General features: G+C 47.7%; 1 protein-coding gene across 2 annotated transcripts in view; it reads left to right on the top strand.

Moving 5' to 3' along the window:
• Positions 1–17,504, top strand: part of LOC106578786 (mechanosensitive cation channel TMEM63B) — a 97,677-nt gene that overhangs the window by 68,636 nt on the left and 11,537 nt on the right. For both annotated transcript variants that reach the window (XM_045702296.2, XM_045702297.2), the window contains 4 exons: positions 4,634–4,787; positions 5,256–5,362; positions 13,255–13,341; positions 17,170–17,235. In XM_045702296.2, coding sequence (XP_045558252.1) covers positions 4,634–4,787; positions 5,256–5,362; positions 13,255–13,341; positions 17,170–17,235 — 414 coding nt within the window. The remainder of the gene's footprint in view (positions 1–4,633; positions 4,788–5,255; positions 5,363–13,254; positions 13,342–17,169; positions 17,236–17,504) is intronic.

Raw genomic sequence — 17,504 nt, forward strand, 5'->3', positions numbered from 1 at the left:
AGCCTGACTGCCATTAGGTACTGAGATGAGATCCTCAGACCCCTTGTGAGACCATATGCTGGTGCGGTTGGCCCTGGGTTCCTCCTAATGCAAGACAATGCTAGACCTCATGTGGCTGGAGTGTGTCAGCAGTTCCTGCAAGAGGAAGGTATTGATGCTATGGACTGGCCCGCCCGTTCCCCAGACCTGAATCCAATTGAGCACATCTGGGACATCATGTCTCGCTCCATCCACCAACGCCACGTTGCACCACAGACTGTCCAGGAGTTGGTGGATGCTTTAGTCCAGGTCTGGGAGGAGATCCCTCAGGAGACCATCCGCCACCTCATCAGGAGCATGCCCAGGCGTTGTAGGGAGGTCATACAGGCACGTGGAGGCCACACACACTACTGAGCCTCATTTTGACTTGTTTTAAGGACATTCCATCAAAGTTGGATCAGCCTGTAGTGTGGTTTTCCACTTTAATTTTGAGTGTGACTCCAAATCCAGACCTCCATGGGTTGATAAATTGGATTTCCATTGATTATTTTTGTGTGATTTTGTTGTCAGCACAATCAACTATGTAAAGAAAAAAGTATTTAATAAGATTATTTCTTTCATTCAGATCTAGGATGTGTGGTTTAAGTGTTCCCTTTATTTTTTTGAGCAGTATATTAAAAAACAAAGGAACAAGCAAGAAAAAAAAGTCTCTCTCCTGTCTAGATCAGTGGTCACCGACCGGTCGACTGCGATCAAGGCATTCCTATTCGATCAGCAAACATTTCTGTAGAAAAGTCAACCATAAAGGCTTAAAGGTGTTGCGTGTTGCACTGTTGGCAGTAGTTGCGTTTGATTCAGAAGCCCTGCGCCTTGGGTAGACATTGTTCCCATTTTGAACCATTTTATTTGCCTGAAAAGACAAACTCCGTCTATCCAGCGGACCGGGTTATCTGTGGGTAAATCGCGTGCACCTACTGCGCTGGCCAATCGGATAGCTCAAATCACTAGGACTACGTACAGTTTCCACACAGCAAAGTTTCGATACTAAAACCATGACCAGAAAGAGACTGGCAAAGAATACAGCAAAAAGCTACTGTTTTTATGACTGAGTTCATGTTTAAGTTTTATTTAGCACTGTCAATCAACCCAGTTTTTATTCAACACTATTGCAAAACATAAAACGCTCTTCTCCATAATTCCACTGCAATGAATGAGTAGCCGATTATATCGATAGCTCTGCGTTTTAATTATTATTAGCAGCTCGTCGTGTCTATTTTAATATCACAGAATATTTGACATTCTCTGGTCATAGGAACAACATTAATTTGTGCATGAGGCAGATGCGGAGCGACTCGTTACGCCACCAGGTGGAAGACTGGTGGCCCCTCTGGTCAGTCTCACCGTAGGAAAGGTTGGCGAGAGCGAGCAGGGACGGTGAGAGTCGGACCCTCTGCTGCTCTCTCCCTCTCTCCGCTGAGACTAATGCCGTGTTCAAAACAACTGGGAACTCTGGGAATATCCTACTTCAGTGCGTTCAAGGACTGATGGTCCCTGCATCTGATGTTCAATGTGCTTTCAAGACAACTGGAAACTCGGGAAAATCATTTTGAACGGTCATCTGACTCGGATACTCTGGCATCTTTCTAGAGCGCCCCGACCTGAAGTTCACGGAGGTCATGCATGATTTGACCTTCTCCCCCCCGAGTTCCCAGTTTTCTTGAAAGCACCATGAACGTCAGATGCAGGTACCATCAGTCCAGTAAAATAAAAAAGGACATTATTTGCACATTATTTCAATTTATGCAGGTCTGTGCCTCACAAGTGCTACACCAACTCTTTTGTTTTGAGCTTTGAAATATAATATGGTCTGAGAAGAACAATATTGGCAGGCCAGGCATATAGCCAATATGCTGTGATAGTGTATTAGACCAGGCATATAGCCAATATGCTGTGATAGTGTATTAGACCAGGCATATAGCCAATATGCTGTGATAGTGTATTAGACCAGGCATATAGCCAATATGCTGTGATAATGTATTAGACCAGGCATATAGCCAATATGCTGTGATAATGTATTAGGGCTACTACACACCTCATTCCTACAGAACAGTTTTTATTGGGTTAATGTAAAAAAAAAAAAAATCTGAGTGGACTGACTGCTTTCTTTTTGACTGCGGAAGTGATCTTGACTCGTGACAGCTGGTGTAGATGATTAGCCAACTGCTGAGTGCTGTTATCAGATTACCTCACAGCTGAGACTGTACATATCTGGCGTCGTCTCTTGGTGTCAGCCTCAGTCCTGTATGTATGTGAAGGGTCATAGAGTGGAAGCCCCTCTAGGCCAGGGGTATTCAAATCTTCTCCTACAAGAGGTTGTGACAATTTTTCTTAATGTTAAAACTGCCATTTTATTTTCATCCATTTTCCGTTTTGAAGCGATAAGAAAAAAAATCACCCAATTCCATGTCAATTTACAACGCAGAATAATGGTTAAATTACATCACTTTGACTGCTTGGGCCGGGCAACCCTTTAAATCAAATTTTATTAGTCACATGCGCCGAATACAACAGGTGTAGACCTTACAGTGAAATGCTTACTTACATGGCCTTAACCAACAATGCAGTTTTAAGAACAACCCCCCCCCCCCCCCCCCCCAAAAAAAAAAAGATATGAAAAACAAATAAACAGCAGCAGTAAATAACAATAGCGAGGCTATATAGAGGGTGTTACAGTACAGAGTCAATGTGGAGACTATATACAGGGTGTTACGGTAGAGTCAATGTGGAGGCTATGTACAGGGTGTTACGGTACAGAGTCAATGTGGAGGCTATATACAGGAGGTACCAGTACAGAGTCAATGTGGAGGCTATATACAGGGGGTACTGGTACAGAGTCAATGTGTAGGCTATATACAGAAGGTACCGGTACAGAATCAATGTGGAGGCTATATACAGGGTGTTACGGTGCAGACTCAATGTGGAGGCTATATACAGGGTGTTACGGTACAGAGTCAATGTGGAGGCTATATACAGGGGGTACTGGTACAGAATCAATGTGGAGGCTATATACAGGGTGTTACGGTACAGTCAATGTGGCACCGGTTAGTCAAGGTAATTGAGGTAATACAGTTGAAGTCGGAAGTTTACATACACCTTAGGTTGGAGTCATGTGAATCAAAATAAGAAATTGTGAATCGTGAACATTAATTTTAGGAAAAAATATTAGATGTAGCCTTTATTTTGGATTATTCAAAACTTGTTTTATAGATACTTCCAGTTGATTTGTATATAGAATGTATGAGACATTGTGACTCAGTAGATGCTAGTCAGCCTGCAAAGTAAACACTTCTAAGGTAAATATGACTAAACTAGAAAAGTGGGCTTGCTTCAGCTGAATAAAAATATGTATTGCCTACCATATCCATTTTTTCTTTGATATATTGAATGAGCAAATTATTTCAAAAGGTATAAAACGTATTTGGTTGTAATGTTGAAATGTTTTACATCAAAGGTGGTCAACCTTCCTCCAGGAGAGATAATGGGTGGTCAACCTTCTTCCAGGAGAGATAATGGGTGGTCAACCATCCTCCAGGAGAGATAATGGGTGGTCAACCATCCTCCAGGAGAGATAATGGGTGGTCAACCATCCTCCAGGAGAGATAATAGGTGGTCAACCATCCTCCAGGAGAGATAATGGGTGGTCAACCACCCTCCAGGAGAGATAATGGGTGGTCAACCATCCTCCAGGAGAGATAATGGGTGGTCAACCACCCTCCAGGAGAGATAATGGGTGGTCAACCATCCTCCAGGAGAGATAATGAGTGGTCAACCATCCTCCAGGAGAGATAATGGGTGGTCAACCACCCTCCAGGAGAGATAATGGGTGGTCAACCATCCTCCAGGAGAGATAATGGGTGGTCAACCATCCTCCAGGAGCGATAATGGGTGGTCAACCACCCTCCAGGAGAGATAATGGGTGGTAAACCACCCTCCAGGAGAGATAATGGGTGGTCAACCACCCTCCAGGAGAGATAATGGGTGGTCAACCACCCTCCAGGAGAGATAATGGGTGGTCAACCACCCTCCAGGAGAGATAATGGGTGGTCAACCACCCTATCTGACCCAAAACCAAAACAAACAGCAAATGCATCCAACAACTTTGTAGAGTCACAAGCTTTATGTAATCATTGGGTGCTAGGAAAATGGGACCAAATACTAAACTTCTGTATACTTCAATACAAATATAAGTGAATTTGTCCCTATACTTTTGCTCCTCTAAAATGGGGGGGACTAGGTATAAAAAGTGCTGTAATTTCTAAACGGTTCACCCGATATGGATGAAAATACCCTCAAATTAAAGCTGACAGTCTGCACTTTAACCTCATAGTAATTGTATTTTCAAATCCAAAGTGCTAGAGCGCAAAGCCAAAACAACAAAAATGTGTCATTGTCCCAATAATTACAGAGGACTCTGTATGTACATAGAGACGCAGCCAATTGTTGGTCATGGAAATTTGGTTAAAGGTCACGGAGAAGTAATGGAATTTTTTTACTTTTCAATCTGTGAAAATGTGTATGAACCCTGTATGGATCATAAAGTTGCATTCTATTCTTGGATTGATAGATTGACCTGTCCTCTCCTGATTTCTCCCAGGGAGCATTTGTCAGTAGGAGGGTTCCCCTGGTGGCTGAGATGCTTCATCATCAACTGTATCCTCTTCCTCCTCCTCTTCTTCCTCACAACCCCCGCCATCATCATCTCCACCATGGACAAGTTCAACGTCACCAAGCCTGTCGAGTACCTCAACGTGAGTCACCTTTGACCTCTCGTTCTGAAGCTCAGGAGGTCGAATGTCAATATGCGTTCCAAACAGCACCCTATTCCCTATTTAGTGCACTCTATTCTCTATATAGTGCACCCTATTCTCTATATAGTGCACTATATAAGGAAATAAAGTGCCATTTGAGACGCAGATCAGTTTGACCCTTTTCACACGACTGAATCAAGCTGTCCTGCACTGGACTGGTTACACACCCACCGTGCTGTAACTGAGCTGGACAGGAGCCAGCAGAGTATGGTTTGGTTGACACTATAGTGGATAAAGGGCATTAGTCTGTACTATAACTAACCTTAACTGTTAACCTTCATCTGCAATGTTCTACCCCTCCCTCCTCTACCTCTCTTCCTCATCCTCCACCTCTCCTTCCTCTCCTTCCGCTCTTCCTCTCCTCCCTCCCGGTCTTCCTCTCCTCCCTCTCTTCATCTCTTCCTCCAGAACCCCATTGTGACCCAGTTCTTCCCCACCCTGCTGCTGTGGGCCTTCTCCGCCCTGCTACCCACCATCGTATACTACTCTGCCTTCTTCGAGGCCCACTGGACACGGTACCACTCACACACACACACACTGGACACGGTACCACTCACACACACACACACTGGACACGGTACCACTCACACACACACACACTGGACACGGTACCACTCACACACACACACACTGGACACGGTACCACTCACACACACACACACTGGACACGGTACCACTCACACACACACACACACTGGACACTGTACCATTCTCTCTCACTCATACACACACTGGACACAGTACGACTCACACACATAGACACACACACACTGGATATGGTATGACTCTCTCTCACTCATACACACACTGGACACAGTACGACTCACACACATAGACACACACACACTGGATATGGTATGACTCTCTCTCTCACACACACACACACACACACACTGGATACGGTACGACTCTCTCTCACACACACTGGATACGGTACGACTCACACACACACTGGATACGGTACGACTCACACACACACTGGATACGGTACGACTCACACACACACTGGATACGGTACGACTCACACACACACACTGGATACGGTACGACTCACACACACACTGGATACGGTACGACTCTCTCTCACACACTGGATAAGGTACGACTCACTCTCTCACACACTGGATATGGTACGACTCACACACACACTGGATACGGTACGACTCACACACACACTGGATACGGTACGACTCTCTCTCACACACTGGATACGGTACGACTCTCTCTCTCACACACTGGATATGGTACGACTCACACACACACTGGATACGGTACGACTCACACACACACTGGATACGGTACGACTCACACACACACACTGGATACGGTACGACTCACACACACACTGGATACGGTACGACACACACACACTGGATACGGTACGACACACACACACTGGATACGGTACGACTCACACACACACTGGATACGGTACGACTCACACACACTGGATACGGTACGACTCACACACACTGGATACGGTACGACTCACACACACACTGGATACGGTACGACTCACACACACACTGGATACGGTACGACTCACACACACACTGGATACGGTACGACTCACACACACACTGGATACGGTACGACTCACACACACACTGGATACGGTACGACTCACACACACACTGGATACGGTACGACTCTCACACACACTGGATACGGTACGACTCACACACACACTGGATACGGTACGACTCTCACACACACTGGATACGGAACGGTACGACTCACACACTGGATACGGTACGACTCTCTCTCACACACACACACAATGGATACGGTACGACTCTCTCTCACACACACACACACTGGATACGGTACGACTCACACACACACTGGATACGGTACGACTCTCTCTCACACATACACACACTGGATACGGTACGACTCTCTCTCAAACACACACTGGATACGGTACGACTCTCTCTCACACACACTGGATACGGTACGACTCACAAATACACTGGATACGGTACGACTCTCTCTCACACACACACACACTGGACATGGTACGACTCACACACACACTGGATACGGTATGACTCACACACACACTGGATACGGTACGACTCACACACACACACTGGATACGGTACGACTCACACACACACACTGGATACGGTACGACTCACACACACACTGGATACGGTACGACTTACACACACACTGGATACGGTACGACTCTCACACACACTGGATACGGTACGACTCACACACACACTGGATACGGTACGACTCACACACACACTGGATACGGTACGACTCACACACACACACTGGATACGGTACGACTCACACACACACTGGATACGGTACGACTCTCTCTCACACACACACACACACTGGATACGGTACGACTCACACATACACTGGATACGGTACGACTCACACACACACTGGATACGGTACGACTCTCTCTCACACACACACACACTGGATACGGTACGACTCTCTCTCACACACACACTGGATACGGTACGACTCACACACACACTGGATACGGTACGACTCACACATACACTGGATACGGTACGACTCTCTCTCACACACACACACACACACTGGACATGGTACGACTCACACACACACTGGATACGGTACGACTCACACACACACTGGATACGGTACGACTCACACACACACTGGATACGGTACGACTCACACACGTTATGATAGTCCATTGTATCCGATGATGACTTCCACTTCTGAGTTAACTGTGAATTATTTGGTGAGAGACCTGGCAGTGTGGTGCCAGGACAACAACCTTTCCCTCAACGTGATAAAGACAAAGGAGGTGATTGTGGACTACGGGAAAAGGATGGCCGAACAGGCTCCCATTCTCATCTACGGGGCTGTAGTGGAGCGGGTCGAGAGTTTCAAGTTCCTTGGTGTCCACATCACCAACAAACTATCATGGTCCAAACACACCAAGGAACTTGTGAAGAGGGCCCGACAACGCCTTTTCCCCCTCAGGAGACTAAAAAGATTTGTCATGGGTCCCCAGATCCTCAAAAAGTTCTACAGCTGCATCATCGAGAGCATTCTGACTCACTGCATCACCGCCTGGTATGGCAACTGCTCAGCATCCGACCGAAAGGTGCTACAGAGGGTAGTGCGTACGGCCCAGTACATCACTGGGGCCAAGCTTCCTGCCATCCAGGACCTATATACTAGGCGGTGTCAGAGGAAGGCCCAAACAAATGTCAGACTTCAGTCACCCAAGTCATAGACTGTTCTCTCTGCTACCGTACGGCAAGCAGTGCCAGAGCGCCAAGTCTAGGTCCAAACGGCTCCTTAACAGCTTCTACCCCCAAGCCATAAGACTGCTGAACAATTAATCAAATAGCCATGTGGACTATTTAATATTTACGAGATCCACAAACTCCTGAGCTGTTTTTGCTGTCTCTTTGTGCTCCCCTCCTCCTCACACCTCTGTCCACAGCTCTGGCAGAGCTGCCGCCAGCTGGAATGGTCGGCAGCACCATCCTCTAGGTCTGTGGGTTTGATGTTGCGCTTCGTCAGCAACGTTTTCATCTGCTCCCCTGCAGACCGCCGGCCGAAGTACAGCTGGCCATACAGGATCTTCCGCGGCTAGCACTCCTGAGACATTCTAATGACATGCCCAAGCCAGTGCAGTTGGTGCTGGGTGACCATGGCCTCCATACTCTTACAGTTGGTCTTACCAAGTGTTTCTGTATGGGTCACACGGTCGCACCAGGTGAATCCCAGGATGAACTGCAGGCATCTTATGTGGAATCGCTCAAGCTTCTTGTTGTGGCGACTGTAAGTGACCCAGGCTTCACAGCTGTAAGGTGACCCAGGCTTCACAGCTGTAAAGTGACCCAGGCTTCACAGCTGTAAAGTGACCCAGGCTTCACAGCTGTAAACCAGTGTGGTGATGCCAACGGCTTGATAGACGGCGACTTTGTTGTGGAGGTGGATATCCATGTTTTGGAAGACCCTGTGTCTGAGTTTCCAGAAGGCAGCTGATGATTGCTTGATCCTGTTTTGAATTTCGAGGTCGATGCTGCAATCCTCCAAGAGGATGCTACCCAGGTATTTGGATGACAAGACTATTGCCAGTGATTTGTGTTCAATAGTGAAGACAGGCATGGTGGGTGGAGGGCTGGATCTCCATTGGCAGACCACCTCTGTCTTGGTGGTGTTGATAGACAGTCCCATCCTGCTATAGACCCTCACAGACGCTACAAGGACAGACTGAAGGTCTTCTGGAGTGTGGGCCACGAGCACAGTCATCAACATACTGCAGCTCAAGAACCCGCTCTGTCGAAACCTTGGTGGTTGCTTGGAGCCTCCTGATGTTGTGTAGGTTTCCATCCAGCCTGAAGTCCACCACAACACCGCTGCTGTCCTCAAGCAACTTGTGGAGAAGCTGGGTGACACATAAGAGGAAGATGTTAAAGAGCACAAGTGCCAGCACACACCCCTGCCTCACATCGATGCTTACTACAAAGGGCATTGACTCTTGCCTCCTATGGCCACCCGAGCCATTATCCCATCATGGAACAAAGATTGGCAAAGATTGTTGACAAATTTGTCTGGACAGACAAATTTGAGTAGAATGCCCCATAGTAGTTCCCTGCTCACAGTGTGGAAGGCCATGAAAAGGTCCTGATGTTTTTCAGAAGTAATCTCCCTTCTTCAGTAGCTCTGCCGGGATGCTGTCAGCAGGAACCTCCCTTCAGTAGCTCTGCCGGGATGCTGTCAGCAGTAACCTCCCTTCTTCAGTAGCTCTGCCGGGATGCTGTCAGCAGGAACCTCCCTTCAGTAGCTCTGCCGGGATGCTGTCAGCAGTAACCTCCCTTCTTCAGTAGCTCTGCCGGGATGCTGTCAGCAGTAATCTCCCTTCTTCAGTAGCTCTGCCGGGATGCTGTCAGCAGTAACCTCCCTTCTTCAGTAGCTCTGCCGGGATGCTGTCAGCAGTAACCTCCCTTCTTCAGTAGCTCTGCCGGGATGCTGTCAGCAGTAACCTCCCTTCTTCAGTAGCTCTGCCGGGATGCTGTCAGCAGTAACTTCACTTCTTCAGCAGCTCTGCCGGGATGCTGTCAGCGCCACAAGGCTTGTTGTTCTTGAGGGAACGGATTGCTGATAACACCTCTTGGAAGTTTGGCGAATGGTTGAGGTCTTGAATGGGTGGACGGACAGGCAGTTCTTCCAGGATAGAGTGGTCTGTAGGAGAGCACTGATTGAGTATTGCTTCATAGTGGTCACCTCACCTCATCAGGATCTGGTTTTGGGGGTTCAGCCCACCTCATCAGGATCTGGTTTTGGTGGGGCAGCCCACCTCATCAGGATCTGGTTTTGGTGGGGCAGCCCACCTCATCAGGATCTGGTTTTGGTGGGGCAGCCCACCTCATCAGGATCTGGTTTTGGTGGGTCAAGAGAGTCAGACCATCAGCTGTTTGCAGTAGAGTGATGGAGTGATTTTTAGGGCCATAGATAGCTTTAGCTCAGTTTGTAGAAATGGTGCGTTTTTTCATCGGCATACATTTTGATTTCCTGTGCCTTATTTGTCCATCATTTGTTCTGCAGAGCATGCGAGGTTGTTTGCACTTTCTTGCGTGATGCTGGAGGAGGGTAGCAGATGTGGGGCTGTTGAGAGTGGCCCTGTCTGCTTTGTGCATATTGTCCAGTAAGGTTGTGATGGTGTCCGAGTTCTCATCGAACCAATCCTGATGTTTCCTACCTCCTGTAGCCAATGAAGTGGGCCGCTGCCTGATAGAGCACTGAGCTAATAGATGCCCACCTCTGGTCCATGGGATCCTCTGAGCTGATAGATGCCCGCTTCTGGGTCCACGGGATCCTCTGAGCTGATAGATGCCCACTTCTGGGTCCATGGGATCCTCTGAGCTGATAGATGCCCACTTCTGGGTCCATGGGATCCTCTGAGCTGATAGATGCCCACTTCTGGGTCCATGGGATCCTCTGTGCTCAGAAGAGGCTCATTCTCCTTCAGCATTTCAGCGAGAGAGCGACGGAACTCATCCCTTACTGCAGCTTTCTCAAGCCGGATACAGTGCAGACAGCTCTTGCTGGACGTCTGCAGGCGTTGGGGAGGACGTATTCTCACCTGGAGTTTAGCCAGTATCATACGGTGATCTGTCCAGCATTCCTCATGTCACTTGTCAGCAGGATGTTATTAGTGTCAGAACGTGTCACTATGACGTAGTCGATCAGGTGCCGGTGTTTGGAGCGTGGGTTGCATCATGATGTTTTTATATTTGTTGTTCTGCTGGAACAAGATGTTAGTGACAATGAGATCATACTCGGCACATAGAGTTAGCAGTCTCATGCCGTTCTCATTGAGCTGGCTAACACCATGCCTACCCAGAACTCTGCTCCATATCCTGTTGTTCTGTCCCACTCTAGCGTTGAAGTCACCCAGCAGAAAGATGTTGTCATTCCTGGGGATGCGGTGAAGGGCCTCATCTAGTGACTGGTAGAAGCAGTCCTTCGCCTCATTTTCAGATGGTAATGTTGGTGTATAGGCACTGAGAAGAGTAGCATAACGCATCTTGGCTAGGGGAGACATGAGTCTTTCACTTATACCGACAGGTGTTTTGGTGAGGCTGGGTAAAAGGATGTTCTTAATTGCCAGTCCCACACCGTGCTGATGTTGTCCACCCTGAGGGTAACCTTTCCAGAGGAAGGTGTAACCTTCTCCCTCCTCATCCAGGGAACCTTCATCCAGGAACCTGGTCTCACTCAGGGCAGCAATGTCAATATTGTAGCGCCTTAGTTCTGCACCAATCAAAGCTGTTCTCCGATGTGTTCTATTGCTATTATTGTCAGTGTCCAGAAGAGTTCTGATGTTCCATGTCGCCAGTTTCAGGGAATTCTTTTCTTTAGCATTTTTTCAACCGCTGAGTGGAACTGCAGATAGGTGTGCGGTAGCCTATCCAGGAAGGAGTGAGTGCAATTTTTAGGCCTCTCCCCAGCTGGGGTGAGCAGTCTGGCTCCTAAATAGGGCTGCTCAGTCACACAGGGGTCTGCCGAGAGCAACTGCCAAGTCCCAACTGCTGGCGACCCATAATAGACCTGTGCTGCTGGCGTGCAGGGATCTGATTTAAGGACTCCCGGTGCATTTACTCCTGCCCCCGTCACCAGACACCCCAACGCCGCCAGGCTTTAGTCCGGTTTCCGGTTGATGGCTTCACCGAGGTCAGAAGTGGATACTGGCGCAAAGGAAGTTATTTAAAGTGCCGCTGATACTTCACTGTAGGATGGTTGAAATTCCAGTGGCGAGGGGGAAAACCCAGGACGACCAGTATCTTCCACAGCTGCAGGAGGCTGCCGGATCCCCAGTCTGTTGGCATCCACCCACCGCGCGCCGCCAGCACGCTGCTTTTCTCTCAAGGTGTGCTCCCCTAACTTTTAGTCGTACCAGACTAACCCACAAGGCAGCGGGGCAGTGCTTGACGGCTGCCAGGGCGTGTCCACACAGAGGTGGGCCTGTACGGATGCGTCTCTGGGGCCCACTGCTGCTTCCGAGATCCCCTGCCGGGTTAGTCTGGAGTTTCAAGACAACCAGTTAACGTGTGCTGCCGCGAGGAGGCCCCACAGGAAGCTTTGTACCGGCAAGGGGAGACTTGTGCATGAAGTTGCTCCCCAATTCACCAGAAGGGCTAGCAGGCGGCAGCGAGTTGTAAGCGAAAGTATGTAAGCACGTGGTAAGCGGGCGTTGCAACTTACCTTTACCTAGGCACTACTGCACTAGACAAGGTCACATGCACCCTGCTGTTGCCTGGTGACACACACCCCCACCCACACACCCCCACACACACACACTGGACACGGTACGACTCACACACACACACACATACACACACTACTCCACCTTCTTCTAGGGCCACTGGACCTGGTACAACTCTCCTAAAGACACTCACACTGTTTTCTGTGTGTACAGTATTGGAGTGGACATCAGGGGATGTTTTCTGTGTGTACAGTATTGGAGTGGACATCAGGGGATGTTTTCTGTGTGTACAGTATTGGAGTGGACATCAGGGGATGTTTTCTGTGTGTACAGTATTGGAGTGGACATCAGGGGATGTTTTCTGTGTGTACAGTATTGGAGTGGACATCAGGGGATGTTTTCTGTGTGTACAGTATTGGAGTGGACATCAGGGGATGTTTGTGTGCTGTATATATAATGAATGAAGAGCTACATTATATCATTAACTAAGTATTCTCTGTTGTCACCTGGTTAGCCTGGTTCCGGATCTGTTTGGTGCTGTCTTTCCAACTCCTATGGTCCAGTATGTAGGAATTCGGCAAATCAGCACAAACTGATCTGGGACCTGTCTTACCTGGTAGAGACCCATACAGAGAGCTGTTGTATGTAATGTTGATCGTTTTGACTTTTCATGTATTCTAATAGGTCTGGCGAAAACAGGACCACCATGCATAAATGTTACACCTTCCTCATCTTCATGGTCTTATTGCTGCCCTCTCTAGGACTCAGCAGGTACTACATGTCTTTTTATTGATAACATATATTTATTTTTATTTTATATCACCTTTATTTAAACCAGTTAGGCAAGTTGAGAACAAGTTCTCATTTACAAGATAAAGCACAGCAGTTCAACACACAACAACACAGAGTTACACATGGAATAAACATATTTGATCCCCTGCTGATTTTGTGCGTTTGCCCACTTACAAAGAAATGGTCAGTCTATAATTTGAATGGTAGGTTTATTTGAACAGTGAGAGACAGAATAACAACAAAAAAATCCAGAAAAACGGATATAAAAAATGTTATCAAATGATTTGCATTTTTATGAGGGAAATAAGTATTTGACCCCTCTGCAAAACATGACTTAGTACTTGGTGGCAAAACCCTTGTTGGCAATCACAGAGGTCAGACGTTTCTTGTAGTTGGCCACCAGGTTTGCACACATCTCAGGAGGGATTTTGTCCCACTCCTCTTTGCAGATCTTCTCCAAGTCATTAAGGTTTCGAGGCTGACGTTTGGCAACTTGAACCTTCAGATCCCTCCACAGATTTTCTATGGGATTAAGGTCTGGAGACTGGCTAGGCCACTCCAGGACCTTAATGTGCTTTTTCTTGAGCCACTCCTTTGTTGCCTTGGCCGTGTGTTTTGGGTCATTGTCGTGCTGTAATACCCATCCACGACCCATTTTCAATGCCCTGGCTGAGGGAAGGAGGTTCTCACCCAAGATTTGACGGTACATGGCCCCGTCAAATGATGCGGTGAAGTTGTCCTGTCCTCTTAGCAGAAAAACACCCCCAAAGCATAATGTTTCCACCTCCATGTTTGATGGTGGAGATGGTGTTCTTGGGGTCATAGGCAGCATTCTTCCTCCTCCAAACACGGCGAGTTGAGTTGATGCCAAAGAGCTCCATTTTGGTCTCATCTGACCACAACACTTTCACCAGTTGTCCTCTGAATCATTCAGATGTTCATTGGCAAACTTCAGACGGGCATGTATATGTATTCTTGAGCAGGGGGACCTTGCGGGCGCTGCAGGATATCAGTCCTTCACGGCGTAGTGTGTTACCAATTGTTTTCTTGGTGACTATGGTCCCAGCTGCCTTGAGATCATTTACAAGATCCTCCCGTGTAGTTCTGGTCGGATTCCTCACCGTTCTCATGATCATTGCAACTCCACGTGGTGAGATCTTGCATGGTGCCCCAGGCCGAGGGATATTGACAGTTCTTTTGTGTTTCTTCCATTTGCGAATAATCGCACCAAATGTTGTCACCTTCTCACGAAGCTGCTTGGCGATGGTCTTGTAGCCCATTCCAGCCTTGTGTAGGTCTACAATCCTGTCCCTGACATCCTTGGAGAGCTCTTTGGTCTTGGCCATGGTGGAGAGATTGGAATCTGATTGATTGCTTCTGTGGACAGGTGTCTTTTATACAGGTAACAAACTGAGATTAGGAGCACTCCCTTTAAGAGTGTGCTCCCAATCTCAGCTCGTTACCTGTATAAAAGACACCTGGGAGCCAGAAATCTTTCTGATTGAGAGGGGGTCAAATACTTATTTCCCTCATTAAAATGCAAATCAATTTATAACATTTTTGACATGCGTTTTTCTGGATTTTTTTGTTGTTATTCTGTCTCTCACTGTTGAAATAAACCTACCATTAAAATTATAGACTGATAATTTCTTTGTCAGTGGGCAAACGTACAAAATCAGCAGGGGATCAAATACTTTTTTCCCCCACTGTGTATATACACTGCTCAAAAAAATAAAGGGAACACTTAAACAACACATCCTAGATCTAAATGAAATAAATAATCTTATTAAATAGTTTTTTCTTTACATAGTTGAATGTGCTGACAACAAAATCACACAAAAATAATCAATGGAAATCCAATTTATCAACCCATGGAGGTCTGGATTTGGAGTCACACTCAAAATTAAAGTGGAAAACCACACTACAGGCTGATCCAACTTTGATGGAATGTCCTTAAAACAAGTCAAAATGAGGCTCCGTAGTGTGTGTGTGGCCTCCACGTGCCTGTATGACCTCCCTACAATGCCTGGGCATGCTCCTGATGAGGTGGCGGATGGTCTGCTGAGGGATCTCCTCCCAGACCTGGACTCAAGCATCTGCCAACTCCTGGATAGTCTGTGTTGCAACGTGGCGTTGGTGGATGGAGCGAGACATGATGTCCCAGATGTGCTCAATTGGATTCAGGTCTGGGGAACGGGCAGGCCAGTCCATAGCATCAATGCCATCCTCTTGCAGGAACTGCTGACACACTCCAGCCACATGAGGTCTAGCATTGTCTTGCATTAGGAGGAACCCAGGGCCAACCGCACCAGCATATGGTCTCACAAGGGGTCTGAGGATCTCATCTCGGTACCTAATGGCAGTCAGGCTACCTCTGGCGAGCACATGGAGGGCTGTGCGGCCCCCCCAAAGAAATGCCACCCCACACCATGACTGACCCACCGCCAAACCGGTCATGCTGGAGGATGTTGCAGGCAGCAGAACTTTCTCCACGGCGTCTCCAGACTCTGTCACGTCTGTCACATGTGCTCAGTGTGAACCTGCTTTCATCTGTGAAGAGCACAGGGCGCCAGTGGCCCTCATACCACCCTCATGGAGTCTGTTTCTGACCGTTTAAGCAGACACATGCACATTTGTGGCCTGCTGGAGGTCATTTTGCAGGGCTCTGGCAGTGCTTCTCCTGCTCTTCCTTGCACAAACGCGGAGGTAGCGGTCCTGCTGCTGGGTTGTTGCGCTCCTACGGCCTCCTCCACGTCTCCTGATGTACTGGCCTGTCTCCTGGTAGCGCCTCCATGCTCTGGACACTACGCTGACTGACACAGCAAACCTTCTTGCCACAGCTCGCATTGATGTGCCATCCTGGATGAGCTGCACTACCTGAGCCACTTGTCTCATGCTACCACTAGAGTGAAAGCACCGCCAGCATTCAAAAGTGACCAAAACATCAGCCAGGAAGCATAGGAACTGAGAAGTGGTCTGTGGTCTCCACCTGCAGAACCACTCCTTTATTGGGGGTGTCTTGCTTATTGCCTATAATTTCCACCTGTTGTCTATTCCATTTGCACAACAGCATTTGAAATTTATTGTCAGTCAGTGTTGCTTCCTAAGTGGACAGTTTGATTTCACAGAAGTGTGATTGACTTGGAGTTACATTGTGTTGTTTACGTGTTCCCTTTATTTTTTTAGCAGTATATATATATAAGCATACATTTGACATAAATGTTGTCCCAGGAATCGAACCCACTATCCTGGCGTTGCTACAGAGGACGACTTACTACTCAGCCAGTTAACTCCTCTACCTAACGTATGTTTGTTCACGACGTAGCTAGTAGGCAACGTTTTGGGACAGTTTCCCGAACACAGATCCTGGCCTAGCCCTGGACCAAAATGTACTTTCAATGGAGTCCAATAAGAAGCCTTGTGCGGTTCAGAAATGGCCCATAGGGCAGGAGCTTATCTCCTGTTTCTGTAGTGAGACAGCTTGATGTACAGTACACTTCCCTGGACAGGACACTAGTCTGTCTCCTGTTTCTGTAGGGAGACAGCGTGATGTACAGGACACCCCCTGGACAGGACACTAGTCCATCTCCTGTTTCTGTAGGGAGACAGCGTGATGTACAGGACACCCCCTGGACAGGACACTAGTCTATCACAGGGCTTTACCCCCAATCCATCTCCTTAATGCTGAGTGTTAAGCAGATTCACATCATGTCCCATTTGAGTGTTTGTAATCTGTCCCTTTATGGATCATCATACTTCACCTCCTCTATTGCTCTGACAACTGAACTGTTTTCTTTTTCATTCCAGTCTGGACGTTTTCTTCCGATGGCTGTTTGACAAGCGCTTCCTGGCTGACGCTGCTGTGAGGTTTGAGTAAGTAGCAGTTCCTAGTTCCTCTCTAGGTTTCTTCCTAGGTTCCTGCCATCTAGGGAGCTTTGAGCCTTTACCTTGTACACTGTGGTCTCTGCTGGCCAAGTTCTGGCTCATCAGGCCACGTTCTGGCTCATCAGGCCACGTTCTGGCTCGTCGGGCCACGTTCTGGCTCGTAATCTAAAGCTGTCAGTCTTATTTTAGTTGTGTTTGTAACAGTTATCTATCTTCGACCTGTCTATAATCCAAACAGCTTCCATATTCTCTGATGC

Source organism: Salmo salar, chromosome 19 (assembly GCF_965601325.2).
Source record: "Salmo salar chromosome 19, fSalSal1, whole genome shotgun sequence".
NCBI lineage: Eukaryota > Metazoa > Chordata > Actinopteri > Salmoniformes > Salmonidae > Salmo > Salmo salar.